We start from the raw sequence: 20568 nt of genomic DNA, 5'->3' as shown, positions 1-20568 counted from the left end.
GAGGTCAGAGCAGAAACTCAAGGAAGGAACCTAAAGCAAAAGCCATGGAGAACTGCTGCTTACTCACTTATTTCTCACAATTTGTTCAGCGTGCTTTCTTATACAACCCAGGACCACCTGTCAAGGGGTGGCAACACCAGCAGTGGGTTGGGTTCTCCCACGTCAATCAGAAAGATACTCAACAGACTTGCCTACAGGTGATGGAGGCATTTTCTCAACTGAGGTTTCCTCTTCCCAGATAACCCTGGCTTGTGTCATGGTGAGAGAAAACCAAACAATACAACACAACTAAAATATACATGCAAGTAAAGCCTGTATGCACATAAAATACTTTTTTATCTTGAAAAAAATCTAGCAGAAAATTATGAAAGTAAAACAGTAGAGAAAGGTCAGTTTTAAAAAGTAAGCAGTACTGGAGGAAATGGATACCCATATAAAAAAGAATCTTGAGCCAGACTGTATATAAAAGTCAACTCAAAAGATACCAATGGGGCTGGAGAGATGGCTCAGAGGTTAAGAGCACTGACTGTTCTTCCGAGGTCCTGAGTTCAATTCCCAGCACCAACATGGTGGCTCACAACCATCTGTAATGAGATCTGGTGCCCTCTTCTGTATACATAATAAATAAATACATCTTTAAAAAAAAGTGGTTAAAAAAAGATACCAATCACAGACTTAAATGTAAAACTTAAAATACAAAACTTGAAGAAGAAACAAGAGAGAATGTCTGTGATCAACAAGTCACTAATCAAAAGACAGTACAAATAATGGCAAAGGTATGAAAAACTTTCACATGATTCTTGGAGTGATGCAAATATGTTATAGCCACTGTGGAGTACATTTTAATAGCTTCTTACAAAATTAAGCATATTTTTTTCTCTGGACAGCTCTCCTAGAACTCACTCTGAACTCCAGGCTGGCCCCAAACTCACAGTGATCCACCTGTCTCTGCCTCCCAAGTGCTGAGATAAAAGGTGTGCACAAAGCATAAAATTTCACTGGGATTAGACAACCCCATTATTCAAGAGAAAGGAAACTATACGTGCACACAAAAAATACCTATATGAATGCTTACAGTGGCTTTTATTTGTTGTGCAAACTAGAGAAAAAGCAAATGTCCTTGAGCTGGTATATAAACAAATAATTGTATAAACTATGCGTGATGGCTCACATTTGTAAGCCAGGCATTTGGGAGATAGGCAGGAGGATTTCAGGACAGCCTGGTCTACAAAGAGCCCTTGGCTCAAAATAATGTGAGGTAGGGACATAGGCTAGTGGTAGTGTTCACTTAGCATGTGCAAGACCCAAGCTGCATTCCAGGCACTGCAAAACACCCAGCACCAACAGTACATACAGACGTGGATCACTACTCAGCAGTTGAAAAGAAGACTGACTGACAGACACACAGGGCAGTAAGGCTAATGGTCACATGTGCTGTGCTGTAGCATCAAAAGGCTGTATATCATACAACTCCATCTATATGACAGTCTCAAAAGCCAAAACTACAAGAATTGAAAATGGTTTACTTACTGTTTGGGTGGGTTGTGATGGGTAAGGCCTACTACCCAAGAGCATGCCGGAATTTCCTACTGTGCCAACTACCAAACCCTGATTTATGGTAGTGGCCACATCACTGTAGGCATCTGGCAAAACTAAGAAGTGTACAATACTCTATGTAAATTATACCTTAATAAACCTAACTCTAAAAATTGACCTCGTGTGCAAACAACATCCATTACTAAGTTAATAAAATTAGGCTTCCAAGGAAGGAAAATAAAGAGGTTTAGTAAGTTTAAAACAATTTCCTCAGGTTATCTATCTATATTATTGTGTAATTATAATTATTTGGAATGAAAAATAATGGATAAACTCAATAAATACCTACAGAAAATATATCCAAATCAAAAGTGAATTAGTTTCTAATAGTAACCTAATTTTACCAGAGAAAAGCAGACAGACACAGTGTTAGAAATAGTGATAACACTGCATTAAAAAATTAAAGGTACATTTTCATTCTGTGTGAAGAATAGGATTGTTGTTCACAAATCAGCCTGTAGTACTTGAGTAGGCCTGAAATCATGCACATGTCATATCCTCCAAATGAAAATACCCAAATAAAGAATTCAACCTAAACTAGAATGGACAGTCCGTCAGCAGTCATATACTGGAAGATGATGTAGTTCTAAGAATGAGTGAACAAACTAAAACCATGTGGAACATGGACAAATCTTAGACATAAGGTTAAGCAAAAAAGATTCCATGCAATTCCATAAAGCTGAAAAGGAGGCTAAATGAATCTGGAGCATTAAAGTCCACGACAGTGACTAGCTCTTCCAGAAGAGCCTCTTGGGGACTGGCGGTGGGCATAGCACACCACAAGGCTGCTCTTCTTGCCTGGGTACTAGTCACAAAGGTGAGCACAGTCAAGGAAAAATTCAAGCTTGTGATTTTATGTTAGTACTGACTTTAATAAAACCTACTGAAAATGTCTAGAAATTTGGAAAGGGTGGGGTGGGGAAGGAGACAAATACAAAGGGAGTAAGGTACACTGCTTCTCAAATAATACAGCACATATTATTCTCAACATTGCTGAGCCAAAGAAAAAAGAAATAAGATACTAACCATGAAACCAGGCAGTACTGGTTGAGTAAATTTTGTCTTGAAGGAGTATAGCAACTGCTTAGAGTGTGCATCATAGAAAGAAAGCTGGCCTAAAAGTACAAAAAAAAAAAGCCTAATTTATTATCCAAGTATAACATCTAGGTTCAACATGTGACCATGCCAAAAGCCATATTTTAACATTAATTTTTGTTACAAACTATATGAACTATACTTAATAATTCTTATAAAAATCTGAAAACATAAGGGAAAAACTCTAAATCTAATTTTCTCCTGATCTTCAAGACCTTACTAGTGTCTTCTTATCTACTAAGCTGCTGCAGAAGTAAAGTGTGGTTTTATTGCACTGTTGAAATTTGCCATCATTAGCATACTGAAGAATGCCATACAATTCCTAAATAATTATGGTTACGTTATATACTGCTTTCATACACATTTCTTGCTTCTGACATTATTTGCTGTTTCTTTTATATTTATTTAGTATAAAGTAAAAATGGAAATGTTAGACAAAAAGCAAACTCACTTTTCTCACATAAGTTCAAAACTGGTTATAATGCAGCAGACACAGCCCACAACACCAACAATGCATCTGGCAGAGACACCACTAGTGAATGTGCACTACAATGGTGGCAGGAACAGCTAATGAACATACACTACAATGGTGGTACAAATCTCTAGTGAATGCATACTCCAGTGGTGGTAGGAACCACTATTGAACGTGCACTACAGTGGTGGCATAAGAAGTTTGCAGAAGAAAGGGTTTTGAAGATGAGGAACACAGTGGTCAGCCTTCACAAAATGACAATGATTTTTTTTTTACAACTAATTACATAATAAGTTGACAAGCAACTCCAGATAGACCATTTGATGGTGGTCTGTATGTGAAGAAACTGGAAAGGTGAAAAGACTTGATAACTGGATGCCTCGTAAACTTACCTATAATGAAAACAAAGTCATCTGAACTGTTTCCTCTCTTCCTCTATGAAGTCATCTGAACTGTTTCCTCTCTTCCTCTATGAAGTCATCTGAACTGTTTCCTCTCTTCCTCTAAGTCACATGAACTGTTTCCTCTCTTCCTCTATGAAGTCATCTGAACTGTTTCCTCTCTTCCTCTAAGTCACATGAACTGTTTCCTCTCTTCCTCTATGAAGTCATCTGAACTGTTTCCTCTTTTAGTCTATGAAGTCATCTGAACTGTTTCCTCTCTTCCTCTATGAAGTCATCTGAACTGTTTCCTCTCTTCCTCTATGAAGTCATCTGAACTGTTTCCTCTCTTCCTCTATGAAGTCATCTGAACTGTTTCCTCTCTTCCTCTATGAAGTCATCTGAACTGTTTCCTCTCTTCCTCTATGAAGTCATCTGAACTGTTTCCTCTCTTCCTCTATGAAGTCATCTGAACTGTTTCCTCTCTTCCTCTATGAAGTCATCTGAACTGTTTCCTCTCTTCCTCTATGAAGTCATCTGAACTGTTTCCTCTCTTCCTCTATGAAGCCATTTGAACTGTTTCCTCTCTTAGTCTATGAAGTCTTCTGAACTGTTGTCCTCTTATTCTATGCAAACAACCATTTCTCAGTGTGATTGTGATGTGTAAGGAAAAGTGAAGTGTCAAACCAAGATGTTTCAAAACACTTCCTAAGGGTTCAAGTGTGTGCATGCATGGTGCTCTCTCTTCCTTCCCTCCCTCCCTCCCTCCCTCCCTCCCTCCCTCCCTCCCTCCCTCCTTCCCTCCCTCCCCCTCCCTCCCCCCCTCTCTCTCTGTCTCCTTCCCTCCCTCTTCCCTCCCTGTCCTTCCCTTCTCTCAGAAAGTCATGGTTACTGGCACTCTGCTGCTGCTCTGGTTGATGAATCTGTCAAAATCATCCCACCTGAGAAGTGTGCTTAGCAAATCCATGAGATGCATGAAAACTTCAATGCTTACAGCCCAACTCTCCACAAAGGGTCTGACCTTACATCAAACAACCAATGCTTCAAAAATAGAGCAAAGGGGGCTACCAAGTTCTGTCCACCACATTTACCCAACAATGCACTACTGCTTATTCAAGAACCTAAAAAGCTTTTCTCAATAAAAACAATTTCACAATTACCAGGATGCAGAAATTAGTCAAATTCCTGAATAAACAAACATTTATTATTGGCAAAAGTTGTTGATCTTAATGGTTCCAATTCTGATTAGTAAAAATGTATTCAAGCCTAGCTGTAATGATTTAAAATTCAATTCCTTTTGCATCCATCCAATAACATTATTCTACTTATTCCACATCAACTATATACATTATCACCAAAGGGTTTATTAGCTTACTAAATGCTAAGTAAGATCTCTTCCTTCTTATACTGACTGGCCACATTCGATCAGCTTTTAAGCTTTACTCCATCAGTCTGCTAACTATTGAAGCCACATGCATCCTCCACTGTACTCTACTCACAGTCCCATCAGTCTGTTGGCTAACTACTTAAGCCATACACACTCCACTCCACTCAGTTTGTCTGTCTGCTAACTACTTAAGCCCCACACACTCCACTCCACTCAGTTTGTCTGTCTGCTAACTACTTAAGCCCCACACTCCACTCCACTCAGGTTGTCTGTCAGCAGCATCTTACCCTAACTGACTCTCTCACCGTTCAGCCTTACACTTGCTCTCTCTTGTGGAGGTCCCCTTTGATGGCTCTATATCCTAACCAGGTTGATATCATGTGTCTCTTTTTCATCTATTCTAAATGTAGCTGTTTTGTCCAGTTTCTCATTTTCTTTGTATGCGGTTCTTAAAAAAAAAACAAAAAACAAAACCAACTGCCACCAAATAGGAACAGGAAAAAAAAAAAAACAATATTCCTATACACTTTCACAGAAGTCAAAGCACTTTACACACACTATTTTGTATACATAAAGTATATTCAACTACAACCAAGTATGGGGAAATGATGTTTTAGAAAAATAAGAACACTTACTTACCCCCATCAAAGTCACAAAACACACCTATTTTCTCAGGAACAGGAACATCCAAAGCTTTGACCTTATTATTATGCTTGGCAGCAAAAGTGTTCTGTAACCAGCTGTTGACATGGATGCACCAACTAGTGTTTGTCTTTCCTAACTGGTCAAATTTCCCCAAAGTTTTGTATGCTACGCCTACACTATAGGATTTACAATCCTTCTGGGCCTTTACTTCCCAATAATGTTGTCCACTTTCAATAGCAGTGTCTCCTATAAAAGATCAGAAAAAAAGTTTTGACTCTTAGTTATCCTTAAGAGTCAGACTTTTACTTATCACATGTTCTACAACAACATCATTTTTTTCTTAGAGCAAATCTCACAGTGTAGCTCAGGCTAAACACAAGCTCATGATCCTTCCACCTCAACCTCCTGAGTACTGGATTACAGTCTAAATACCCACTAAATTTAAGTACTATTTCCATGAAAAAAATTATGTCAACAACAAATGCTAAATGCAGAGTATGTGCTATAAATTTACATGTATTACTTATGTTTCTGTGAATATAAAATACTTCAAAGACTTTCTTTGTTAAGATCTCTTCAAGGATTACATATCCATGTTGTATGAGCTGAAGTAGAGATTTAAAAGTCCCAGTAGGTCAATCTGAAGACCGTAAATACTTGTAACTCTCAAAATGTTTAGGCTCCAATACAAAAGCTTCTATAGAGACTCATTCACTACACAGGCAGGCTTTCTAGATGTGAGCAGGAAGCCTACAGTGTGCTATATGACCATAAACCTGAGAAAAGTAGGCTTATCCTACCTAGCACTGTGTATGACTCCCCAGTAAAACGGTCTCTGCTGCCTCTTACTGTTGGTGGCCTGGAGCCTACAGATGTCCGTTTTGGGGATGGCGTACCACTTCTAAAAAAAAAAATCAGGAAAATATTTATGGTGAAAACAGTTCATAAATTAGGATTACAAAAGTCTATGACAAAAGTCATAGCAAAAGTCTTTGAAGATACTCTCATTATGTTGCAACATAATGTTGCAACATCTTGTTTGATAGGAATTATTAAGAGTTATCAGTTATATGCAGTCAAATGTAAGAAGCCGTCAACACAAAGCAGGCTGAAAACATTACTGTCATGCACACTGAGCAAGGCTTATACAAAGAGCACACAGCTAAAATAAGAAACAATGCCAAATGAGACAAAATTTGCTGATGGGAAAAAATTAAGAAAGATCTTGGATTATAGCTTATAAATATTTTATAACTGAATTTAAATAAAAGCAAAGGCCAACACTGGGTTACTTATATAACCAGAACTAAGTAATCATTTTATTAGCATTATCTTTATTCTTGATCTTCTCTTCTTAAAAAGGGAAAGTCACCTGAATCTATGTACTAGAAATATCAAATCTCAAAGCATGTCCACTATTAAAGTGAACAAGATCCAATATGGTCTCCTTTCATAGCAAATAATATGACAAGTGAACTGGACATTATTAGACTCTTCACCCTCTCAAAAACTTCAAACAGATTAAATTTCCAGAATGTAGTTGTTGTACCTATCAAGGTAGTTCCATGATATACTTTTGCAATCTCAGTTCCTTGTAGCTTGCCCCCCAAGAGGTTTGGAAAGTCTGCTTTAATTATACTCAATTTGTACTTGAAAAGCATTTGCTTTTTTGGTTAATATCATCCTAAAGTTAGGCTGTAGAGACAGTTCAAATGGTAAAGTGCTTAGTGTGCAGGATAAGGACTGGGTTTCAATCAGTCAGGAATGGTGATTTACACTTGTAAACCCAGAACGGTGCAAGTGGAGATAAGTGGATCCATGGGGATCACTGGCCAGCTAACCTACTTCACAGGAAAATAGGAGATCTAGTCTCAAAATACAGGGTGGATGGCACCTGAGGAATACTGCCTACCTATCTACAGGCAAGCAAGCAAGCATGCATGTATGCATGCACTTACACACTAAAGGAAGGGAGGTTTTAAGAGATTATTCTCAGGTTATTAAGAGAAAATGAAAATACTCTCATTACTATTTAGAAGTTTTCCAAATCAACTGCACTAGAATTTTTCTTCCAAAAAAAATTAGTAGACAATAAATTACCAAATAAAATCAGCATACAAATCCCTTCTAAATACAAAACAGGGGTTGGGGATTTAGCTCAGTGGTAGAACGCTTGCCTAGCAAGCGCAAGGCCCTGGGTTCGGTCCTCAGCTCCAGCCAAAAAAAAAAAAAAAAAAAAAAAGATATTAAAAGTCATTTCATATGATCCAATGACTTCAATTTTCATTGTTTAAATGTTATCTTGCTGTCAACAACAGACTTATTAGATGGTTTCCAATAATTACACTAAACTGGACTGCTTCAATTATCTACTTTGTAGTGAATGCTATTAGGTAGCGTGATTACATAGAACAATAAAATCTGCATGGTTTCTCTTAATCCTTCCTAAAGGAGATCAAAAGTCCTTTATTTTAAAAATACAGGCAGTGGTGGCGCACGCCTTTAATCCCAGCACTTGAGAGGCAGAGCCAGGCAGAACTCTGTGAGTTCCAGGCCAGCCTGGTCTACAAAACGAGATCCAGGACAGGCACCAAAACTACACAGAAAAACCTTGTCTCAAAAAAAAAATATTTGTGTATCAAAAATACATTAAAAATAAAAATTGAAAAATATTCATAAGCATAAATACTGCTGTAAATAAAAACCAAAAGTATATGTGAGAGACTATTAACAGTAGTTATTTAACATGTCAGATTAATAAAGAATACTCTTTCCCTTAAAAGGTAATTTTTTGTAACTTACACATTGTGTTTGTTCAGATAGCGTGAGTAGGGATGAAGGAGGATTGGCAAATGGACACTTCTGTGACACTTGCTGGGGCAGGAAGAGCAACAAGGTGGGAGAAAGAACCTACAAGAAGTTCTCCAAGATAGAGGACTGAAACATAAAATCCCAAGTGTGGCTGCACTGCAGATGCCTGTACTATCAGCACTCAAAGGTGGAGGCAGGAGGACTGCAAGTTTGAGGAGAGTCTAAGAGCAGGTTTGAAGCCAAAATGAGCTACATGTGGAGTCTGTCTCAAATGCTGGGCTGCCGAGAGTGAAAATAAACACAAACATTATTGTGAACAAATGTATTTCTTAACTCCTTCAAGAAGGTTGAAAAATTTAGTAGATAATTAATTACCAAACATAATTAGGATACAAATTAGTTTATTAAAAAATATGGCAGGTTGGGCAGTGGTGGCGCACGCCTTTAATCCCAGCACTTGGGAGGCAGAGGCAGGAGGATCTCTGTGAGTTCGAGGCCAGGCTGGTCTACAGAGCGAGTCCAGGACAGGCTCCAAAGCTACAGAGAAAGTCTGTCTCGAAAAACCAAAAAATAAAAAAATTTTTAAAAAATGGCCTGACCAAACTTACTAAGCTTGTACTTATGATGCAACACTGTTAAGAGTCATTAAGTAGTAAGAATACAAAATCTGCAAACACTGTCAAATTGGTGACAAGTCAAAAAGAAAAAAAAATTCCACATCACTCTCTCCTTTTTGATTCTTTTTATATAAAAACCTGATTATAAATACTCTTTGTGTTTTCAAGTATTGTATCTTGAGCTAAAGGGGAAAGACAATACTGTTTTTCTCAAATTGAAAAAAAGTGGATGGATAGACAGAAGACAGGCAGACAGACATCCTCCTTCCCATTATCCTGTGGTGGGGAGGACAAAGCTGCTTGAGGTTGGTGTTTTTCAAAACATGTCCTGGACTCAAGGGAAGCCACAACGCCCCAGAGGCTACTACAGGGCTCTGGAGTGGAAGCAGCAGCAGGGCCCCTTCCTATGGACCAGCTATCCTGCTTTTTAGATTCGCTTCCTATGGACCAGCTATCCTGCTTTTTAGATTCGCTTCCTATGGTCCAGCTATCCTGCTCTTTAGATTCACTTCCCATGGACCAGCTATCTTGCTCTTTATATTCGCTCCTGGGCACATTTCAGAATGGCCATTCTGTTGCTTCAGAAGAGTGGGAAGCACTGCTTTAGGTGCAACATTGGGAAAGCTTGAAAAAGAACATGGTTAAAAATAAAAATAAGACTGGCCTAACATGGCTCATAAATTATAACAAAAAGTTGTAAACCTCTGAAACATCTGTGCAATAGGAGACTTCTGTGTAATTCACAAGTATTTGCTAAACAGTCATTTGAAGCTGGCATCTGAAACGAGCTTCTCCAGCAGGAAAAATGACTGGGCACCTAACTCAGCCATCAAAATATTAGTGCACATTAGCCTTCCTCTTCACAAGTTCATTGAGTTTCATATATTAATATTTACAGACAACAAACATAGTTTTAACTAACAAGTGTCTTTGGAGAGAACACATTTTGAACTAGAGAAGACTTGGACTCTGCTTTAGAGCAGCAGCCTTTCACTACATCTAGCTGGACTCTTAAACCAGTGTATTTAGAGAGGCTGGCACACTTAACAGTCATGACTGTAATTGCTTCTCGGCTGAGAGATGGAGAAAGAAAGTAAAAAAGGTCTTGCCATGAGTAACCAAGCAATGATCAACGAAAGGAGACAAGAAAGAAGTGATAGTCAATGTGTAATTAAGGGGAAGTAAGAATTAAAAGCAGCAAGCCAGGATGCTAAGATGTAGGCACAACTGTAACAACTTGGCAATGTTTGTTTCCTTCCTGTTCCGGTGCTAGGGGAGGGATCAGGGGTGTGCACATGTTACCGTAGCACTCTGCAACTGAGCTGCACACCCAGGCCCATTTGCAGAACTCTTAAAAAACAAATTATCAGAGTGGCACAGGAGGGCAGGGCAAGGAGCCACTGAAGAAGTAAGTGCTTCCCTTACCAACAGGCATGGACTAAAAGATGGTAATACAAAGACAATGCATATGCAACCTAGTGTGTGGTGCCTTCAATACATGGTTGCTATGGTAAGGGAAGGAAAAGTAACGGAACAGGAAACGCATCTTATTGCCATCCTCAGCACACAGGAGATACTCAGTATCCTTGCTAAAATAAGGTAATTATTGGTGAAGGGCCAGCTCTGCTCTTTCAGTCTTAAAACTGGAAAGAATACGGTCTTTAAATTTTTTTGTTTTGTTTTTTAAGACAGGGTTTCTCTGTAACATCCCTAGCTGTCCTAGAACTAGCTCTGTCGACCAGGCTGGCCTTGAACTCACAGAGAACTGCCTGTCTCTGAGTCCTGAGTGCTGGGATTAAAGGTGTGCACCACTACTGCCCAGCTAGATTTTTTTTTATGACAAAGTGTCGAGTATCAATTGAGAAGGCACAACAGAATCGGAATCAACCACACATCTTCAGAAACTACCCAAAGTTCATTTACTCCTCCACTGATGGGTCCAATTGTCTTCTGGGAAGAAACTCATTTTGAAAACTATTTTCCAGGTACAGTCACAAACATTTAGAGGACAGTAACAGTAGGAAAAAAGGAAACATTTTACTAAGTCTGGCTTCAAAGTATATTAAGGGTTCATCTAAAAAACCAAAGAACCAAAATTAAAATCAATGTGACTTACCAGTCGTAAAGAAATACAAGGAAGCATGAAAAACAGAATGAGAGAGAACTGCTGAGGTGACAGGTTAGCTGTAGAGTTATTGAATCAAGAAAATGTTTCATCTCAGTACTCCCACCCTCCAACTCCGCATTCTTGCAAGGACAACAGCCGTCACCTTGGGTACCAACCAGTCTCTATCCATCTTAGAGGGACCTTGGCTACATAACTGGATTAAGTATGGAGGAGCCCCTAGAGCAAATTGTTTTACCTGCTTTCCAAATGATTTGCCACCCAACTCAGCTTGTTCACTACTGTAAGATAAACAGAATGGGTTCCCCTACTTTAAAATAATCAATTTTCATATTGTCTATAAACAATTTCATCTTGTAGGCTCATGCTTTGGTCCCAATCTGCCTTGTTAGTCTTGTCACCCTTAGAGGAGTATACAACTAAATGTGCCAGCCACAGTGTTCTTTAATTTTCAGATTACGTTTGTCTACTGCATTTCTTCTTCATTGCAAGAAGAAACACCGCATATTCTTCCACTTCTGGAAGAATCAGTCTAAATACCACTTCTTGAATGAGGGTCTTCCAGACCCTACTATGCTAATTATAGACCTAATCTAGATCCTGACCTAGTGTGACCCTACTGTGACATTTCACACACGATTACAAAGACTATACCAGGCAGGCTTGCAGGAGGCTGGGTAGGGAACCTTGGTGTCCTATGGGCAGCCCTGCTCATACCAAGTGTGGAGAACACCAAGTTCCACAGCAGTTTCTAGAGGGACTCCTATCCCTAGCTAAACCAGTGCTCAGAGAGCACTCAGAATTCTTGGCCTACTCAGCTTTAGTTAAGAGACCTGTTCTGATGGAAGAAAAGCCCATGCAAAGACATTTTATTGAAGTGTGTGTACGGGGGAACCAGTTTTTGTCACTTAATCCCCTACTTCTTTAGTATCCTACTCCATACTCAACACAAACATTTTGCTTGGGGCTTTCTGCCAGTGGCAATACTCTTCATCTATAACCTGGGTTAATTCACCGGACCCTCCCTGGGTGCCATTCAACTGAGGAAAGGAGAACACAGGCTGAGTGAGCACCCTCTACTCTGTGACCTTTCTTACACTACAATAGCAAGTCGGCAAAGACTTTCTTGTTATAACTGCTTGGCACACAGTTCTAATTGACCACCTCAACATCTGGCAGCTCTGAACATCTTTCTTTTAGTTTATCACTACACACAATGACCACCTTGTACATTATTTCATGTGTATATATCTTATCTATATGACTTACACTAAGTTTTTTTTAAAAGAAAGGACAGTGTTTACCCCTATAAATCCCATAATATCTATAATATGTTCTATAACAAACAAATATTTATGAAAGAGATAAATAAATATATACATGTTGAACAGCCCTAATCTAAAAATCTGAAACATTTCAATACTGAAAACTCTGAGCACTACTACAGTGCCATGAGTAGGAAATGACATACCTAACCTGTAGCAAGTCAGTCAAAACACTGGTACACTAAAACATGTACTAATTATTTTCAGACTATGACTATAAGGTGCACATGAAACAAATTTTGAATTTAGAGTTGGGTCCCAATCTTATGATAGCTCATTTATATGTGTAAATATTTCAAAATCTAGAATACTTTTGAGTCTCAAGCATTTCAGATAAGGGATACTCATGTAACATAAACAGCCAACATATATAATACCCTTAAAAGGAAAGAAAGGAGAAAGATATAACATAGTCTGAAATGCTAAATACAATCTACAATTTTCCTAGCTGCCAAATAAAATGTTGTGTAGTCTATCAAATTCAACAGCATTTACCACACAGATGCAATCACTTTCACCAATACAGAAGAACATAAACCCAAAAGAGAGATATCTTTGAGAAGAGAGCACATGTGGGTATCTGGTAAAGATATACGATATTTTCACATAAGCATCTTCTTACTTGAGCAACCTGCAATGATCCCTATTTTTGGCATTGTCCTAATCATTTTATCAATGATGTTCATTATTTTTTAATTGAAATTACATAATTATTATAGAACAATCCAAGCCTGTCTCATATCAAATACATATAAAAGCAACCAATAATGTTATTGAATACAGTGAAACAAGAAAGATGCCAAGTATAAGTAAAAGCAGGGTAAAAAAATCAAATGAGAAATAGTCCTTTTAAAGCTGAGCATATGTTGTTATCACATACAGTGTAACTCAAAGAATGCAGTTCACTACAATGCTGTAAATTCAAAACACAAGCACCAATAGAGACAGTCTACACAAAGCAGCATTTTAACTTAGGAAGGCTGCTGCAAGGGCATCTGCTTATTGGTTAAAAGAAATTATTCAGCCAAGCTAGATACTAAGTCCTCCTAGAACTAGACAGACACAGATCATCACCTTGTGTGTTTCTTCAGTGAAGTAACATGGACACTGTCAGATAAAAATAGGCAACTGTTAAGACACTACTTCACTACTTAAATTTAACATCTTACAACAGAACTGAATTCTTGCTTGAGTGGTTTTTGATTCACTGTTCTAACTCACAAGTCTTTACCATTAAAAGCTCATGGTTTCCATATTCTGATTCATTGAGAAAAGTTATAACAAAAACGAAAGGTCCTCAAGCCTGCCTCTAAAGTTCAATGGATTGCTCTTAAGCAGCAAAGCTTAGGGTAGAAATGCTCAACGTTGTCACTTAGTGCAGCTCTCTTTCAGGTAAGACAGATGACCGACCTATACGGCTGGCTAGAGGTCAAGAAACTTCTCTTTAACTACTTCAGATTGGTGTATCTATAACGTTAAAGAAGAGACTGCTAAAATAAAAATGCATGAACAGATATGAAAGAAATTAAGAAAAGGCATGAAAAATGTTACAAATTTAAGTTTTGACAGTTGATACAATATTTTTCACCTCTGATTTACTAACATAATCATAAACATATTACTATGTAAAATAAACATTAAAATTATTAATTATTGTCAAATAAGAATCAACATAAAACACCTGTCCATAAAGTAAGAAATTCAGTATCAGTTGCGGCCACAGAGGAATCAATGCATAAACACTTATCCACATAACAGGTTTCATGAACTGACTTACCTGCCCTTATTCTCTTTTCCTTTAACTTTACTTTCTTGGCCTTTTCCTCCAGTAGGATCCCACTCTACACAGGAATCTTCAACTTTCAAGTTCAAATGTGATGATGAGTTATCTAAACTGAAGTTAAGTGCTGCCCAAGACAATGGTTAACAAATGTAAGATGTCTCCACTGTCTAGAACACACCTGCCATATTATTTCTTACTCAACTGAGCCAATTCTGTGCAAAGAGAAAGAAGCTCCAATCCTTAACCCTCACATAAAAAACTCTCAATGCTTAGGTTGTAGTTTATAATTATATTTTCTCTGCATATCCAATACACTAACCAAGCACAGTGCACTTGCATTGCTGATGGTATCTTTGCTTCTACAGAATGCTCCATCAGCACAGAAATCAAAATTTCATGTTATTAGAATTATCAGCTGATTGTTTTGACTAAATAAAGAAGAGAATTGGTACAAGTACAGAGGAAGAAAAAGCAATATGGTATATAAAATGATAATGTAAAAATAGCACAAGTATTCTCTCAGAAGCTTTACTACATGAATAATTCCACACTTCAACTCTCATTAGTGCTAATCTGAGATCAGCACAAATACACTAGAGTCAACAACGGTGACACAAGGAAAGGAACCAAGCCAGAGGACAGATGTCTTGTTTGACCAAGGAGAAGGGGAAAGCATCCACTTCACGAAAACAAAGCAAACAAACACAAACAAAAAACAACCTATGCTTTTCAGATTATTTGATGTTTTAGGAAATTATAGGTACTGTTCAAAAAAATCCTTGGAAGTGCTTATTGGGGAAATTGGTGAAACATAGTATTAGCTTCCCTTCTAGAAACTGAGAAAAAAAATCATTAAAATGAGTGATTCAAGAGATGTACAATGCTGTTTCTTCTATTTTATAATGCAATTTCCAAACTATCTTAGAAGGTTTCAGCTACATAATTACAAGTTAATCTGCTTCTGCTACATCTCCTGCCAAAAGTTCAATTTTTGGTAATTACAGATTAAAAAATATTCTTTTATAATATACCATTTTGCTTACAGATATTAGTTGAAATTAGCTGAGGCTTTTTTGAGCCTGTAAAATATGCATTACCAAACAAGATAAGCACCTAAGACCCAATGATTACCCAGTGGATGAAGTGTCCTTTTATTCCTGATTCTGGCAAGAGCAATTCAATTCCAACATGCATCACAGTTATTGTTCATTGTTTCACTTATGAAACATCTGAATAAAAATCTACTGACTTCACAGCTCTACTAAATGTCATACTACACAAGGAAGTCGATCACTTTCAAAAGCTGCATCTAAGCAGAAGTAAACAGAGGAAGAATAATGCAGCTTTTCAGTAAAAAGAAGATAGAATTCTTTAATAGGTAGATACACTGAGAAATGTCTAAAGTCAACTGCTTTATGGAAACAGTTATCTTCTGTATGTTAGGTATTAGGTTATGCAGTTAAGAGTATCTACATTTTTGGAAGAAAGAAAACTTGGCTTTAACATGAAGGTGCCACCAATGCCCATAGCTTACAAAAATCCTGAGGCCATCAGAAAGATGCATCCTAGGCTGTTCCTCAGTAGTTCTTATGATGCAGTAAAGAGCCACCAGCCACCTGGGTGGCAGGAAAAGACACCACCCCAAATCACTTGTGACCCGACTCATCAAATACCATACCATCCAAAGAGAAGGGCACAGGTTTTCAAGAGTGTGTCATGTTTAGTTTCTTTCTTTCTACTGACACTATACTTTATTAGACCTCTGTTAAGTCATACACCTTCTCTAAGGTAACAGGGACAACTCTAAAAGCAAAAAAGAGTAGAGAGTGGGGGCTGAGAAAGGATTAGCTGTCTCGATTACTATAAAGCTCAACCACAGGCACTATTTGAAGTTGGAGAGAAGTTTGTTATAGTAATAGAATTTATCTTTACAAGAAAGAAAAAGATAATATATTTAAAATATCTGGTGATAAGAACTTAACAGTACTCATCACTTTTATAATTTTTATGCCAGAAGAAATAATGCTACATACATTAAAGAGACAGAAATAAACAATGCTAGCTGTGTTAAATTTTCACAGGCCTGAGCTATTTAATTGCCGCTCCTCTTCCCTCCATTCTCTGTTGGTATACTGATTGGTACTCGGTAGTCAAAAGCAGCAGGAACAAGCCAAGCAACTTAGTAAACAATGTTGAATTGTTTTTAAAAACATGGACAACCTCCCTACAATGCTTATGTTTTCATTAATAGTCACATCAATGCTACAAAATAATCCCAGAAATTTTGTAATCTATAGTCGTATAATATTTGATTTGGGACTCCCTGAAGATCAGAATCACAGTTACTGGGTCTCGGGGTTGTGTTTCAATCTAGGATAACCTTAGGAAGTTACTGCTAGAGACGCCAGAGACCAGAATCAGCTTAGTCGCTCTCTATGAACCCAAGATCAATCAAGAGCCTGCTTAGTCAAATCCAGACACTGCTAAAGCAGCTTTCAGACTCCCAGGAATCCATAAGCCAACCATTTAGTTTTCAACTTAATTATTATAAAATTTACAGCTTGTCACAGTTAGGTGCAAGTTTGTTCACCAACTATCAAGAGACAACGAAAAGGAACACTAACAACACAAAGATCTGATGTTCCTTGGATAAATAATTACAGCAATGCAATCTTTCCTGATAAGGGCCAAAAGTAGCTCAAGTCATGTAGAAAAGATTATCTGCCTGGAAATTTGACAAGGCTTTGAAATACAGAAACCTTTTTGAAAACAGTAGTATCTCAGTTAGTTACTATGTAATTAAAATCTCGGTTTGATAATAAGTAATTCAAAGTAATTATTACATTTCCTCACTAAGCTATGTGTAATTCTCAAGTAAAATTATTTGCTAATTCAAATTATTTCAACTGAGAATTTTTCTAGGCCTTTATGCCACAAACAGTTGTTTGTAGCATCAAAAAATTACAGGCCTTGAAGGCTCAAGCACTTGACTATCATGCACAGGGCCTGGGGTCAGGTTATAGGACTTAGTTTTATTGTTGAATATATTTATCATCTAGATAATAGCAACTTTCTAGCATGCATATCTATCCAAATGTATCATAAAAATACATAAACTACAAGTCAGTGGGATGCTCCAAGTCTCAAGTACCAATTACAATGTAAAGTCTAACTCAGGAAGGAAACTCAGGCAATTATCACCTTGCAAGTGAGGGAGCTCTAGAAGATTGGCTTTCAAACTGGCAAATACCTAACCATTCTTCTGTGTTACAAAAGGAGACATTCATAAATCTAAACTTCTCTGAGAGAAAAGCACTTGGATTAGAAGCCTACAATAAAGAATGGCCTAGAACCCAGAAGAGATTCTTTTACCTATCTAGGTCAGATCTAGGAACTGTGGTAAATAGTACATATTTCAACTTTCCTTTCTTCATTTGCATTATGGATATCAGTAATATCCAGCAGTGATCTCTCAAGATGATCTTAATGACCAAATGAATAATTTGTCATTATTGTGACATTAATGTGTATGCTATATAATTATTAATAAACTATATAAATGGTAATAACTGCAAGAAAATTTGGGAAAAATAGAGGGAACTTCTTTGTTATTGATTCATAATTAATTCTCTGAAAATTACAGACCACTCCAGCAATGCTTATGTATTTAACTAACCCAAAATGTGAACTAAACCTCCAGAGACAAATACAATAGCATCGCCTTGGGACACTGCGATGGCTTAGCAGGGAAGGCAACTGCTTCCAAGCCTGCTGACCTGGACTTGACCCCTGGGACCCACATCTGGAGAGAAGTGCCTCCTACAAGTTGTCCTCTCTCCTCTTCATGCATGCTATGGCATGTGCCTCCACCACAAACACATGTGCACACAAAACAAATAAAAACGTAACTTAAAAAGAAACCAAATAAACAAAAATGAACTGAATCACAGAAATTTTGAAAAAGTAATCATCTCAGTCTATTTTGCTCACATGAATATAATTATAAGGGAAAAATCCAATAAAAACCACCACCACTCTGCCCTACTTTTGTCCTCTATTTCCTGCACTGGAAAAGGGAGAAGCAGGTGGCAGGAAGGAATCCAACCACACATGAAATGACCCTAACAAACTCTCAATAACTTCTGATGGTAAGTTCTGTCTCCTGCTGTACAACTGGGTACCAGTCTCACCTTTGGTCTCTAGGGTCACTGGGTCAGAGTATTCTCCAGCCACAGCCTTGTTGCAAGCTCGTACTCTGAAATTCATATACTTTGAATCAAATTTTAAGCCTAAAAAAATAAAAGTTTTTAGTCATAAAAAGTAAAGAAGGGTGAATATGCATCATCAAACAGACATTTTTTTGTTCTCCTTAGAAATCTCTTTACTTGAGAAGAATACGGATTTATGTTAAATGGTTGATACTGTCTGACAATAAGAATAATGACTTACCTAATATTTTCTTCAAAATAAATAAATTATACAATTACCAACATTTTCAACATAGTGATAACTACAACAGTAGTACCCTTTCAGACTTGGTTAGAAGTGGCACTGTACTGTATGTAATACCAGCACTTAGAAAGCCAACACAGGAGGATCATTAGTTCCAGGTTCACACAGGCTACAAAGCAAAGCCTATCTCCAAAGGATGAGAACAACCACAACAAACCAATGACGAAGACAGCAGCAGCAGCAGCAACAACAACAGAAAGCCTAAGTATTTCATTCAAGGACAGTGTCACCATTTACAACAGCATATTCATCCAGTTTCTGGAAAGTAAACACCCCTAAGGAATTTGTGTATTTATATGAAATACTTGTTTTTATATGAGAAATGAAAGGAAGTAAAGCACAAAAACTACCATGACCTGTGTAGAGATACCTAGACTTAAATCTTAGTCCAAATATTACTAGCTGTAAGACTGTTACCAACTTGACTGAAGTAAAAATTACAAAATCCATTCCTAATCGTTCAGGTGTGTTGATTAACTCTGGTGCGCTGTGTGCACATCGTGCCTACTGTACAGAAGACCAGCTCTTGGGAAGGATCAGTACTCAACAGGACAGCTCCTAATGGATCCTACTCTGCATAGGGTGCACCGAAAAACTTGGCTAATATTTTGTCATTTAAAGCATCAAAAGTCTTCATTATACTAAGATACCTTTCTTAAAAGCATTCAAAAGGCCAACACACACACACACACACACACACACACACACACACACACACACACAATCTTAGCTAAGTCCCAATTCTGAGTTAACATGGAGGTAATCAATCTTGCAGAAGGGAAAACAATGGTGTTTACAGCATCCCTGAAATGAGGAGGTTTGAATAAAATAAGCAGTCTGTTTATTTAATAAAAAATTAAAATGTAAATAAAGGATTAACTGGGTATGGTGGCACATGCCCTAATCCTAGTACTCAGGAGGCAAAGTCCAAGCTTGGCCTGGTGCATAGTGAGGTCCAGGTGAGCTAGGGCTACACAGTTAGTCTGTCTAAAATACAAGAAAAAAAAAAAAAAGAAGGAAAAATAGATTATTTTGAAATAGTATTTCCAAAACACTCTTTTATATTTGCTTTGCATACACTATTTAAGCCAGTTGCAGACATCAAGTAATTAAAAGTTTTACTGATATTTTAACAGAAATTCATTCACATAATAAATATCTAAAAAAATCAGTTTGGCTAATAGCACTTAGTTTTATCATTTAAAATATCAAAATTTTTTCTTAATTACACCTATTTTCTAAGGATTAGAATCCTGAAATGCTGTCAGGTTACCTGATAACGTATATTCAGTACCCTTAATGTTATCAATCATTTCCCAGCATCGCTCATCCTTCACGCGTGGAAGTCCATCAAAATTTGTTTTCCTGTATTCCATTATGAAGTGGTCAATCTTATTATCTTCTTCAGGCATTCTCCAAGCTACAGTTACAGAGTTGTCAGCCACCAAACACTCTACTGGCTCTATCTCTGGAGCTTTTGGAACTGCAGAGAAGAAAAAGGAGTGGGGATCATCATATAATATCACATATTATAACACTAATCAAGTATTTATGCTTGGCATTCAACCTTTGCTATTTCTTTTTTTACATATTCAAAAGTGAATCAGGCTAAGAGAAGGAAAAAAAGCCTAGAGTTAACATACTTAATGGTGAGAAACACAATACCTTACCCCAAGACTGCAAAACTAGGGTGAAGATCTTCCCTTCTCATTATCACTACTCAACATTTTACTATAAGTCCTATCTAAATCCAGCAAGACAAGAAAATAAAAGGAAACAGTCAAATTAAACAAGAAGAAAATTTTCTTTGCAAATGAAAT

The 20568-nt window shown here is 37.4% G+C and overlaps 1 protein-coding gene across 3 annotated transcripts in view; it reads right to left on the bottom strand.

Moving 5' to 3' along the window:
• The window catches only part of Fsd1l (fibronectin type III and SPRY domain containing 1 like), a 61156-nt gene that overhangs the window by 3522 nt on the left and 37066 nt on the right, over nucleotides 1–20568 (bottom strand). The window contains exons 7-13 of one of the 3 annotated variants that reach the window (XM_036177624.1): nucleotides 20022–20231; nucleotides 18427–18525; nucleotides 14231–14360; nucleotides 13528–13560; nucleotides 6376–6476; nucleotides 5570–5821; nucleotides 2623–2711 (exon numbers count right to left, since the gene is read on the bottom strand). In XM_036177624.1, coding sequence (XP_036033517.1) covers nucleotides 2623–2711; nucleotides 5570–5821; nucleotides 6376–6476; nucleotides 13528–13560; nucleotides 14231–14360; nucleotides 18427–18525; nucleotides 20022–20231 — 914 coding nt within the window. The remainder of the gene's footprint in view (nucleotides 1–2622; nucleotides 2712–5569; nucleotides 5822–6375; nucleotides 6477–13527; nucleotides 13561–14230; nucleotides 14361–18426; nucleotides 18526–20021; nucleotides 20232–20568) is intronic. The other 2 variants (XM_036177625.1, XM_036177626.1) reach the window with 2 other exon arrangements.

Source organism: Onychomys torridus, chromosome 2, assembly GCF_903995425.1.
Source record: "Onychomys torridus chromosome 2, mOncTor1.1, whole genome shotgun sequence".
Taxonomy (NCBI): Eukaryota; Metazoa; Chordata; class Mammalia; order Rodentia; family Cricetidae; genus Onychomys; species Onychomys torridus.
Note: the sequence above shows the minus strand (reverse complement) of the source record. Positions and strands in the feature narration are given on the sequence as shown.